Raw genomic sequence first — 13146 nt, forward strand, 5'->3', positions numbered from 1 at the left:
CTAGTGTCAATGCAGCGTGACCTGTGCCACATATAGCGTGACCTGTGCCCAATGCAGTGTGACCTGTGCCCAATGCAGTGTGACCTGTGCCCAATGCAGCCTGACCTGTGCCCCATACAGCCTGACCTGTGCCCCATACAGCCTGACCTGTGCTCCATGCAGCGTGACCTGTGCTCAATACAGCGTGACCTGTGCCCAATGCAGCATGACCTGTGCCCCATACAGCGTGACCTGTGCCCAATGCAGCGTGACCTGTGCCCAATGCAGCGTGACCTGTGCCCCATACAGCGTGACCTGTGCCCAATGCAGCATGACATGTGCCCCATACAGCGTGACCTGTGCCCAATGCAGCGTGACCTGTGCCCAATATAGTGTTGCCTGTGCCCAATACTGCCTGGTCTGCTTGTGCCCCATACAGCCTCACCTGGGCAGAGGAAGAGGCAAGCCACCCGGATCAGCAGAGAGCGGGATTGCCCGCTGTAATAGCTTTCATTTGAATTTCCCGTCTTCCAGGGGCTCATCGTCACATAGCCCCACCTCTTGACCTGACGCCTTTGATGACGTCACACCTCCCGCATTGGATTGGTGTTCTGTCTATCAAAGGCGCCGGGCCAAGAGGTGGAGCTATGTGACGTGAGCCCCGGAAACACTGGAAGTTCTAATGAAAGCTATTACATCGGGCAATTCAGCTCTCTGCTGATACGGACAGCTTGCCTCTTCCTCTCCTCTCTCTTCCCCTGGCTGGGAGACTGTGGCGGCAGTGCTCTCATCCTCATCAGGCCCCACTAGGCTGCGGGCCCCATAGCGCCGCATGGGTTGCTATGGTGGTAGTTCCGCCCCTGTTTACTATCCATGATCCCCTGTTGCATAAACAGACCTATACCAGTGACCCCCTTCTTGGGTGAATTTCTTTACTATTTCCTGGTTACATTTTCTATGTAGATTGAATTGAAATTGTATACAATTTTGCTGTTATTGACATGTTTGCTAATTTTGTATTCGCTTTAATTGATGCTTTTCTTTGCTCAATAAAAACTTTTATTGCAAAAAAAAAAAAATCATGTAGATCTAATTGTGATGAGTTATAATATCTACCCAGTCTTCTCTAATGCCGTGTACACACGACCGGACTTTTGGTCGGACGGAACTCCGAAGAATTTTTCGACTGAGTTCCGACGGAGTTCCAACGAATCGGACTTGGCTACACACAATCACACCGAAGTCCGATCATTTCAAACGTGATGACGTACGACCGGACTAACATAAGGAAGTTCATAGCCAGTAGCCAATAGCTGCCCCAGCGTCGTTTTTAGTCCGTCGGACTAGCATACAGACGAACGGATTTTTCGACTGGACTCGCGTCCGTCGGAAAGATTTGAAACATGTTCCAAATCTAAAGTCCGTCTAATTTTTCGACAGCAAAGGTCCAATGAAGCCCACATACGATCGGATTGTCTGGCGGATTTGTTCCGTCAGACCTTTGCTGTCGGAAAGTGTGGTCGTGTGTACACGACAAACAGTTATACCTTTTTATTGTGCCTAGGCCCCAATCTCACTTCTGGGCTGCCCTAAAACAGTAAGAAAAGGGTCATTTTTTTTAACTTAGATTACATCTGCCATTCGGGTATAAATGATATTAGCTGACTACTAAGAAGCATAGGATTTTTAAAAAAGTGTAGCTCTTTTTAAGAAAATGTACTAAATATTAAAGGCTAAAAGATTGTGCCTCTTTAATGATATATCTTTGAACTTTTTTTTTCAGGGTGAAAAGATTTTTTATCTGATAAGACCGACTTCAGCCAACATCTCCCTCTATGAGCGCTGGCAGTCGGCTGCCAATCATTGTGAGATGTTCTTTGCAGATCAGGTGGACAAATGTTACAAATGTACGGTCAAACAAGGACAGACCCTGTTCATTCCATCAGGTAAGACAGTCCTTATCTCTTTTTTTCTGGCAGCTCTAGTCTAGAGGGGAATTTACAGCCAAGATGGAATCTATATAGCTGATCACCATAACAGTGCTGCAGAGAAGCTGTGTGCAGCAGTATAACGGCCATGTTCTATTAGTCCATAACTGCATTTATGTTATATTAATGAGGTTTACTTCATCTGGAGATGATGTTGACCTGACAGACAAGTGGCAGTCCTGTACATAGCTTTTTTATATACTGCTTTGCCATCCTTGTGAAAAGTTGTGCATTTACTGTACATATGGCTAGATTTTGTCTGACATTCCTTAATGTACAGCCATGGCCCACCCCAGGGTTGATGAGGATTGCAATAGGTGCTGGGGAATAACCTAATTTGCATTTTCTGTACTGGCATGTACTTAACCATCAGTTATCAGCCTACTAGTTCATACTTTCTTATGAAGAGACCTGCCAGGCTTTGGGTTACCTTGTTAATGATGTCGGCTCTGTGTGCCGTGGTCATGTTTAACACACCTCTGGATGTTTAAAATGGCAAAACAGATAGTCTGTCAATGCTTCATAGATGTTGTGACTAGAAACCTCTTAAAACCTGCAGGACCCTAGGCTTCTTCCTAGGATTCCTTCTGGGTGATCTGGCTCTGCACCAGGGGCATGCCTCTATAATTTTTTTGCATATCCAAAAACATTTTATAATCTTTTAAAGGAAATGAATGGCTTTTCTTTGGTGCATAGTTTTGATTAAAAAAACAAAACAAACTTGCGCAAAATGTAAAAAAAAAAATATGTTTTTTTTTCCCCCTCTGCTGTTAATTGATTTAGTACTATTTTTAATAATGTAACTGTATCTGACAATTATACTATTAAGTAGATGTAACTGGAAAGTCCACTGCAGCCTGAAGATGGCAGTGTTCATCGGCATTCTTGTATTTTATCAATGAGGCCTCTAGTCTGAATGTAAGCACTGTGTCATAGCTGACATTGTGATCATTTGTCTGATTGGTTCCCGATTATGAGTGGGTGCGGTACCCAAACTGTCAGTGACAGCTGGTATTGAGAGCCAGCAGCAGAATCCTTTCGAAGAATGTTGATGAACATTTTGTGAGCAGGAAACAGTTTAGTCTGGGAAAAAAAACAGTCTGTGATTACTATATAAAGGTTATTAGTATTATTATTATAATACAGGATTTTTATAGCGCCAACAGTTTACGCAGCGCTTTACAACATCTGGGAAGACAGTACAATTACAATACAATTCAATACAGGAGGGATCAGAGGGCCCTGCTTGTTAGAGCTTACAATCTAGAAGGAAGGGTCAAGTAGAACAAAGGGTAGTAGCTGTGGGGGATGATCAGATGGACAAAATGAAAATACAGTTGTTAGCTGTGGGTAGGATAGGTTTCTCTATAGAGGAGGGTTATGGTGGTACTTCCTTGACACCTGCATGCCTTTACTTAGGGTGTCACCCTTGTGAAACTTTATACCCCCTGCTTGTTTGCATCTTGCCAGTTCCTACAAAGTTGTTATCTCATACACATGCTAATACTCTCGTAACAAAGCAAAAGTGTTGGTAAAGGTGTAATATTTCATTCAAACCTTTGCCAGTAATGGGTCATCTAAGCCAATACAAATGCAGAGTGTATATTCCTATGATATTTATCAGCTCTCTCATGTCTTTCCAGGTTGGATCTACGCAACACTCACACCAATGGACTGCTTAGCATTTTCTGGGCACTTTTTGCACAGTCTAAGTGTGGAAATGCAGATGAGGTAATGGTCTTCCATTTGTTCTCTATACTCTGACAGTTTTTGAGATTTTCTTCTAAATCTAATAATGTTTTCCAAAAAGACATTTGTAATGTAGAAAGCTCTCCTTGATTATTATTAATATTATACAGGATTTATATAGCGCCAACAGTTTACTCAGCACTTTACAATATAAAAGGGAGACAATAGAGTTACAATACATAAAAATACAAGAGGGTTAAGAGGGCCTTGCTCAGAAGAGCTTACAATCTAACAGGGTGGGGCAAGTGGTACAAAAGGTTATAATTATGGAAGTGATAGGAGATTAGTTAGAGGCCTGATAGGCTTCCCTGAAGAGATGAGTTTTCAGGGATCACCTGGAGGCAGCCAGAGTAGGCGATAGCCGGACAGATTTAAGTAGAGAGTTCCAGAGGATGGGAGAGGCTCTGGAGAGGCTCTTCCCCTTCACACAGGGAGGGGGGGGCAGAGAAATAGAAAATGTTTTTTTTATTAAGGTGAAAAACATTTTTAGCTTCAGTATCACTTTAACTGCACTGGTGTGCTAAGAGCTATTGTTTGTGACTACAAGTAAACTAGGTAATTAATCATCTAATGGGGCGTACACACGGTCGGACTTTTCGACCGGACTGGTCTGACGGACGCCGACGGACCAAATCCGGCGAACAATCCGATCGTGTGTGGGCTTCACCGGACCTTCAGCGGACTTTACCAGTCGCAAATCTGACGGACTTTAGATTTGAAACATGCTTCAAATCTTTACGTCGTAACTCCGCCGGACCCAGAAATCCACTCGTCTGTATGCTAGTCCGACGGACAAAAACCGACGCTAGGGCAGCTATTGGCTACTGGCTATCAACTTCCTTATCGTCTGGTGTACGTCATCACGTACGAATCTGTCGGACTTTGGTGTGATCGTGTGTAGGCAAGTCCGTTCGTTAGAAAGTCCATCAAAAGTCCATCGAAAGTCCGCTGGAAAGTCTGTCGGACCAGTCCAGTCGAAAAGTCTGCCTGTGTGTACACGGCATAAGGCCTAATTTACTATAAAATGTTAACAGGACTTATCACCTTTTACTTATATATCGCTGTCAATTTACGCAGTGCTTTACATATATATATTGTACATTCACATCAGTCCCTGCCTTCAAAGAGCTTACACTCTAAGGTCCGAAACATACCCATACCAGGGCCGATTTAGTCAGGAGCCCATTAACCTACCGGAGTGTCTTTGGAGTGTGGGAGGAAACCCACGCAGGCACAGGGAGAACATGCAAACTCCAGGCAGGTAGTGCCATGGTTGGGATTCGAACCGACAACCCCAGTGCTGCCAGGAGGACGTCCTAACCACTTAGCCACTGTGCTGTATTAATTAACTTTAAAGTTAAAGCGGGGGTCCACCTATCTATCGTTTTTTTTTTTTTTTTTTTAGTTAATTCACAAACTTTTCTTCTCAGCATTACATACTCACATATTGTGTGTAATATGTCCGCCTGTGTCAGATTTCGTCGGAAAGAATAACTTATATTATTCACTGCAGGCGGTTTCCATCTTCACTGTGGGCATTTGAAGCCCACAAGCATTTATTTCCTGGATGTGATGAATGCTGTGCTCCCAGCATTCACCACATGTTCCCGCACATGCTCAGTGGCATCCTGGGAAGCCTGAGACTAGCTCCCAGGAGTCTGGGAGAGGCTAGAAACACGCCTACTCCCACGGTAGGAGAACCAGGAAGTGCAAAGAAGAATAGAAAAATAAAAGGTAATTACGGCGATTTAATTTTTTTTAAACGGCATGTCAGCATCTAGGCAAGGAAGAGAATACATACAGATATTGTTCAAAATTTGGGTGGAACCCCGCTTTAAAGGGGTTGTAAAGGTTCATGTTTTTTCACCTTAATGCATCCTATGCATTAAGGTGAAAAAACACCTGTCAGTGACCGGCCCCCCAGCCCTCCCGTTTTACTTACCTGAACCCTCGAACTTGTCCCACGGGGACGTGCTGTCTCTGTCTGCCCGGGGTACTCGGCTCTTGATTGGATAGATTGATAGCAGCGCAGCCATTGGCTCCCGCTGCTGTTAATCAATTTCAATAATGCGGCCTATGGACGCCGAATGCTTGACTCAGGAGCGCACCCGCAAGGTAACCCCCTGGGATAGCGCTTCTCCCAGGGGGTTATCTGCTGTGGGGAGGAGCCGAGAGAGCCACCGAGGGACCCCAGAAGTGCAGGTTCGGGGCCACTCTGTGCAAAACGAGCTGCACAGTGGAGGTAAGTATGATATATTTGGGGGTTTTTTTGTTTTTTTTTAAAAACCCGAACCTTTAGTGTAACGTTAAGGCTCATTTACACCAACACAGTCCTGACACAAAGACATTACGAATAATTTGGCTTTGTATAGGGCCTGTGTTGGTGTAAGTTGCAATGAATCTTTGCAAGCATACATTTTACTGCAGGGTATTACAATGCACAGCAACGTGTTGCAATGTGCTGCACATAGTATTACATGAGCTGTACTTTAAAGAAAGTTGAAAAAAAAAAAGACAAGCACTTAGCTTGTAGCCTTCATATGGCAGAGCAATAGTATATCATTGGGAGCAGCTCATTAATGCATAACTGGCCGGGGAGGTGCATGTGGGAGAGACAGTTCATTGAAAGTGCACAAAACCAAATCCTTAGGACTCACCCCTTCTAGCTGCTAAAAGGGAGCTGAATTTAAATTTCCTTCTCATATTATCATAAAAACAGGTCTGAGTTGAACACTTTTGCAAACATATGTTGAAGCCTTGCACCGCTATTATGCCTTTCAAATATTGTTCCCCTATTAATCTATGGGGAAAAAAAAGTTGCTATATAGACACTAAATATATTCTGAATTATGGTTGATAAAATAAATAAATATATGACCATTATTTTTACATACATTTTGATATATCTCTTTAACTTACGTTTTTAAGTAGATATGATCCCAATCACAAAAATCTAAATTAATCGCTCTATGGTCAAATCCCCCCTCCAAAAAACAAACCCCAGACAAAATACCTCCTCTCAAATCGTCTCCCACTGACCCATTCAGTGAGATGTACTCACTTAACTATACCAACCTGGTGTCCAGGCCGACCAGTGGAGGCTGGTGGTATAATATTTTGGGAGGGGCAAACAATCCACCCATTGCCACAGCAGCCCACCCCCCCCCCCCCCCCCCCCAGTGTTCTGCGCCCCGAGACCACCCTTTTTTGAAGACAATTAGAGCTCTAATCATGTGCTATGAAAAAAAAAAAAAAATTGGAATCCATGCGTCCAGCACCCTGCATGTAGATTAGGGGCCGGGCACATGGATTAGGGGGGGCGGCACCCCTGCTCCCCGTATGGACCGGCTGACACTGTTTATAGGTGCGGGGGATCCGTAATTCAGAACAGCACATTTACCTATACTGACCGGTCCCCTCATACACGCATCATTGCCTACAGACTCTCATCTTGGTCCTGAGAGGGTTTCAGTGCTAGACAGTCAATAGTAGGTGTCCACATCACACTGGTGGTGGTGAAGAAGAACTCCACTTCCTCAGCACAGAAGGAGATAGAAGATGCAGGACTGGAATGTCTGGAATGTCACATGACTGCAGATTTTGCATATAAGGGGCATTTCGATTTTTTGTTTTGTTTTTTTGATTCCAGTGGTTAGTTGGCTAGAGGAGAAGGACAGCCCAAGGGTTAGATTTAGGCCTCGTTCACATGGACCTACTACAGCGTACACCCAGCTGAGGCCTGTGCTCCATGCATCCCTGTGCAGGCAGTCCCATTCATGTCTATTGGATGCAGCGGCTGCATGGACACAGACGCTGCTCCCAATTTGACATCTGTGTGGGTATGGATACACGGCCCCGAGCACATACCAAGCTTCCAAGGCTGTACACCTACACCCACTCGGATGTCAGGTTGGAAGCAGTAGCTGTGTGAGGACATGAATGGGACTGCCAACCTGCGGGATGCACTAAACACCTGTGCATTCCTGTGCTGTTAAAGAAGGCCTTTACACTGGTGTACACGGTGGTACGCCTATGTGAACGAAGCCTTAGGGCCCCTTCGCACTGATCAGTTTTTTTGCCTTACAAAAAGCAGAAGAAATTGCATGACCATTAAATCCTATGGAACTCTTTACACCAGTTAGTTGCGATTTTAAAAGTCCTGAATGCTGCATTTTTGGTGCAAGTATAGTGCGGTAAAAAAACTGCACCAAAAAAGCACCTCCCCAGTTGCGTTTTTGGTGCATACTTCGAGTCAGATGTCCTTTTGCACAGATGCAGGCTGATGTCAGACAACCACAAAACACACCGGAAATGTGGCAAAAATATGGCAAAACGGCATATGTGTTTTTAGCCTGTTTTTGCAATGGAGCAGTGTGAAAGCAGCCTTAACATGTCATTTCAAAAGTCATTTTTAACCTTCTAAAATGTTACTTTCATTAAAAGAAATCTATTAATCTTGCTATGAAGGTCCTTGTTCAGGTATTTCCTGTTATAGGGTGACAGTGCTATGTCCCTATATACCAGTGATGGCGAACCTTGGCACCCCAGATGTTTTGGAACTACATTTCCCATGATACTCATGCACTTTGCATTGTAATTGAGCCTCATAGGAAATGTAGTTCCAAACATCTGGGGTGCCAAGGTTCGCCATCACTGCTATATACCAATTGCTTTCTTACATTGTCATCCTGTCATATGCGCTTCTGGCGGTGACAATAAACAGCCATGCAGATGCTCAATGCGCTGACATGTTTTGCTTTTGTCACCATCAGGAAGCCCGCCCTAAGCAATGACATGCAACCACCAGTGGAGTGCATGGATGTCGCATGAAGTGTCTACAAAATGCTGCAGGAGATTAGCAGCACTAAGATGCAACAAAGGATGGAAAAAGCTGAAAGCAGTCAAACAGCGATGATTTATTAGACACAGCGCTAAAGGTCATTCAGTTAGGATTTACATCTACTTGCACCTAAAGATTATTTTTCCCTGCGCAGTTGCCCAAGCCTCTGTTTTTAGGCACAGAATGTGTGATCACATTGAGTGTTATCGTCTTTTAATTCCTTTTTAATTCCATCTGAAAACAGTGGTGGGTCAATTGATACTTAGCATTTAGGGGATTTTTAAGGCCCCTTTCACACTTGTGCAACTTCGGACTGCGACTTCGGACTGCAAAGTCACATGACAAGTCGTACCCCAATGAGTACCTTTGAGTCCCTGCACTACTTTGGTGCGACTTTGATGTGACTTGAGGTCCATAGACCTTAAGATTGCACAGGCAATGCTTCAAGTCGCGTCAAAGTCACAGGAAAATCAGGGCAAAGTTGTGTGACTTTCAGGTCGCACAAGTGTGAAAGGGGCCTAAAGGGACCCTGTCATCACCTTTCACCCTGACAGTTAACAGTCATTCTATATTTGGTGTACCCACAGAAGAGCTGTCTGCTGCAGCAATCTGAGACTCCTAAGAAATGATATCAGTGCCCCATTTCTGCCAGACAATCAAAACTCCTGGGGGTGTCAAAACTTCTGAGCTGCCTGCAGCACTGGGTCACAACAAAGACTCTGAATATAATATCAGTCGGTTTCTGCCAGCTTACATTGTCCTGCGTTTGTTTACAATAGAGGGCAAGCTGCCACAGAAAATAGGAGAAAGAAATTAATTCTGTGCCTGGGTTTTGAGCTTTAAAAATTAATTTCTCCATACTACCTATAGCTACAGAGGTGAATAAGTATTTTTTTTCAAGGACTTTTACTGTTTGTTTAGATTATTTTAGTACGTTAATGTGCATAGCCTAGACACAGGTGTACTTTAAAGCAGATTTGCTTATAACATGTCATTGCAGTGGGGAATATCATTAGCATGTTGAGCTTTGCCATCTTGCACTAATGTGTATTAAGTGTCCATGTCTTAATCCTTGAATCTACAGAGCATATGAAGTTGAAAAAAGATTAAAAATCGTCAGCCTCACCCAATTCCCAAATTATGAGACGGCTTGTTGGTATGTGGGAAGACACTATCTTGAGAAGTTCAAAGGTACTTAAAATTTTACACCTTTTTACACCTCCAGGGTCCCTGAGCTTTATTTTCGGGTGCACAAAGTCCTCATCCTAAGCCCTTCTTTGTTCCATTATCCTCCTATTGTTACGTGCATGTTTTGTATATCTGTTGCCAGCTCCAGGCAACATTTTTTTTTTTTGCTTTGTTTTTGGATAGGTTGTGAAAGGGTTAAAACTTGTAACAGATTTTTATTGTTGTTTTTTCCTGTTGGGTAAAATTTCTCATTTCTTCTTGTCTCAGTGACATTGTTTTTAATAAGATTGCACCAATACTGGTATCGGTGCCTATGCTAAGCATTTGCAAATGTGCAATCACTTGTGCAAATGCTCTGATATCTAAAACCGATACCTTTGTGGTGCGACTTGAGCTCATACAAAGTGGGCTTAAATCGCACTGCACGAATCGCATGTGATTTGAACAAGAATGTGGTGCGATTCTTGTCCGAATCACATGAGTTTTCCCGCAACGCTCCTGTGTGAACCCAGGCTTGTCATAGAGACTTCAGCCTGGGTTTACACAGAAGCGGTGCAGGAAACCACATGTGATTTAGACAGGAATCGCACCACATTCTTGTTCAAATTACATGCGATTCTTTGCAGTGCAATTACAGCCCGTTCATTTTGTATGGGCTCAAATCTCACCGCATGGTATTGGTAATTGGTATCGATTAGTACTTGAGTACAGGTATCGCTACTCGTACTCACGCTTGAAAAACAGGTATCAGTGCATGCCTAGTTTTTAGTAGAATGGGGGAAAATTTTAATTTCTGTGTGATTTTTATTGCTGTCTGTGTCTTCTTCTCAGTGATCCGGGTGTTCTTCAATTTTTGTCCTGGAATCACATGGATAACAAGTGAAAATAAACACTCTCCACAAAGAAATACTAAAAGTCCCCCCCACACTCTTTTCAAAACTAACATTTAAAAAAAAAAATGTGTCTAGAGTTGGTTTTACTGTATTTGTAGTGATTAGTGTTGGCAACCCAGCAGCAGCAGCAGCAAAAAGGGTACCCTCAACCCTGGCACCTATCAAAAACTGGAAGAGATATCACATCCTGCTCTGCCAGGACACTTTCATACCGGGCAATGTGAGCTTATCTAGCCTGTCAGAGTTTGGGCTTGCATCCAGGTTTGGGGACTTGCAAGCAACAGAAAAGATTTAAAAGGAAGCAAATTATCTGCAATTATCTTATATGTACATACAGTTGTGCTCAAAAGTTTGCATACCCTGGCAGAACTTGTGCAATTTTGGCATTAAGAGCCCATTCACACGTGAGCGTTTTGTAGCTTGAAGCCTCAAGCTACAAAACGCTTGAGGGGAAAAAATCCATTATTCTCTATGGAGATGGTTCACATCTCCACTCAATGTTGCCTGAAGCCCTACGCCTGAAGCTCAAACAATTTCTGGACCCTTTTTTGTCGCGCGAATCGGGCAGATTTGGGCATTTTTGGAGCAGGAAGCAGATGACAAAATCTAACAACATAGCAACAAATGATGAAACAGATAATCATTTTTCCTATTGGATAATAAAAAAAATGGCAAAGCTCAAAAACGCCAGACAGCGCTGCATGGAAACGCGCAAATATGCCCAAAGAAATGCACGACAAAACGCCGGAAGAGACGCTCAAAAACGCTACGCTCAGGTGTGAATGCAGCCTAATATTGAAAAAAAATATTGAAAAAAAATATCCAAAGAAAAGGCTTAGAAGGGCATAGACATTAAGCACCAGCCAAAGACAGGTTCTGTTCAGGAGATGAGGGTGGGACACTCCACCGGCCAGGGAATAACAGGAGCACCACAAGGTAAGGCCATACACTATGTGAAAACCAAGAAAGAGGGAGTGTAAACCAATCAAAAAGTCAAGATTGACTGTAGAATGGCCATAGAGTGAAAAAATATATCACAAGATTATAAAGTCTATGGACATAAATAAGAGAGTCGGTGTATATACATAATCAGTTAGCAAAAATCATTAAAAAATAATTGACAGTGAGAGTGAAAGATGAAGAAAATAAAAATAATAAAAATAAAAACCAGTGAAAAAAGACACAGATAGAACATCTAGTTAAAATGAATAAATAGGGAAGTCAGAGGGGTCTTCACCATACCTGTCATGTTAACAGCATGGAGAGAATGATGACATGGTGTGCCGGCAAAACCCAGAAAAGAGGACTGCAGATCCTGCTCGAGGGGAACCCCACTAAATAGTCCCCTTCCGAAAATTGGTAACCCCACCCCCAGCATCCTTTAAATAGTCTAGCCGCCTCAAACAAATCCCTGCCATGCAGAGAATGGCGGCAGAACTCTGCCAAAACAAAGTGACGGAGGTGCATCATCAGCTGCACATGCGCCAGACGACATCACGTCACGAGGGACACCTGTGCAGAAGCGAGGAAGCAACAGCATGTGTGCCAGGAAACCCCACCAGAAAAGGCGCAGCGCCAAGCGTCATGCGGCCAGCGCAGGTACAGAGGATCTCTCCGAGGCAGACAAATTATCACACCGAAGCCACCCACCACCGGACTCAAAAATTATCCTAGAGCGGCTGGAAAAAACAAAATCAAATAACAAAAACCAAATTAAAAACCAAAACAAGAACACAAAAACAAACAAAATACAAAAAGAAAAACAAAAATAGCAAAACCAATGACACAAAAAAATGTTGTTGGCTAACATTCTTTGTGCAGATACAGTTATAAAAATGTGTTATGAATTAAAAATATTATATTCTTTAGAGGAAAAATGAAATCTATTGTGTGCCAACAACCCATGCTCAGGTGGCATGGAATTTATGTATTCTCTTTTTTCTTTTGTGGCACATTTTTACATCCTATTTAAATAGCTATCTAGGAAATCATATGTGGGGTTTTTCATAACAAAGCAGAAGTGCAAGTAGGCCATAAGCAAAAAGCATTTTTTCCTCTTAAAAAAAAAAAAAAATCCCTATTTGTCGAGTTGAGAGCTGCCAAAGCATTTTCCAAAGCAAACAGTGTGTGGCCTCTCATTTTAAAAAAAAACAATGGTAAAAAGGTGAACTAGAACAGCTATAAGCAAAAGCTTTAAACGTAAAGTTTTTAACTCAAACTAAACAATTTTTTTTACCTTTTCAAGGTCTAGCAAAGTCAAACTATTGTTTTGTCCTTCAGCTTGTTTGCCTGGAATGGTTTATGCATGCAACGCTGTTTTAAGTTGTGCACATTTTTTCTATGTCTCTGTTTTTTCTTTTTTTTTTCTTTTCTATGCTCACTATGAAGTTTATTATCAGTGACAAGAAGAAGAATTTCGACAATGGGAACAAATAATATAATGCACATAGGTTTTCATGGAGTTTGTCATAACTTGCATTTACAATGTTCTTCATGTCATGTTAGTGCT

The 13146-nt window shown here is 42.8% G+C and overlaps 1 protein-coding gene across 3 annotated transcripts in view; it reads left to right on the forward strand.

The window, feature by feature from the left end:
• PHF2 (PHD finger protein 2) overlaps positions 1-13146 on the forward strand; it is a 441387-nt gene that overhangs the window by 324087 nt on the left and 104154 nt on the right. For all 3 annotated transcript variants that reach the window (XM_073592328.1, XM_073592327.1, XM_073592329.1), the window contains exons 7-9: positions 1763-1925; positions 3611-3698; positions 9641-9747. In XM_073592328.1, coding sequence (XP_073448429.1) covers positions 1763-1925; positions 3611-3698; positions 9641-9747 — 358 coding nt within the window. The remainder of the gene's footprint in view (positions 1-1762; positions 1926-3610; positions 3699-9640; positions 9748-13146) is intronic.

This window comes from Aquarana catesbeiana, linkage group LG07 (assembly GCF_042186555.1).
Source record: "Aquarana catesbeiana isolate 2022-GZ linkage group LG07, ASM4218655v1, whole genome shotgun sequence".
In the NCBI taxonomy this organism is placed as follows: Eukaryota; Metazoa; Chordata; class Amphibia; order Anura; family Ranidae; genus Aquarana; species Aquarana catesbeiana.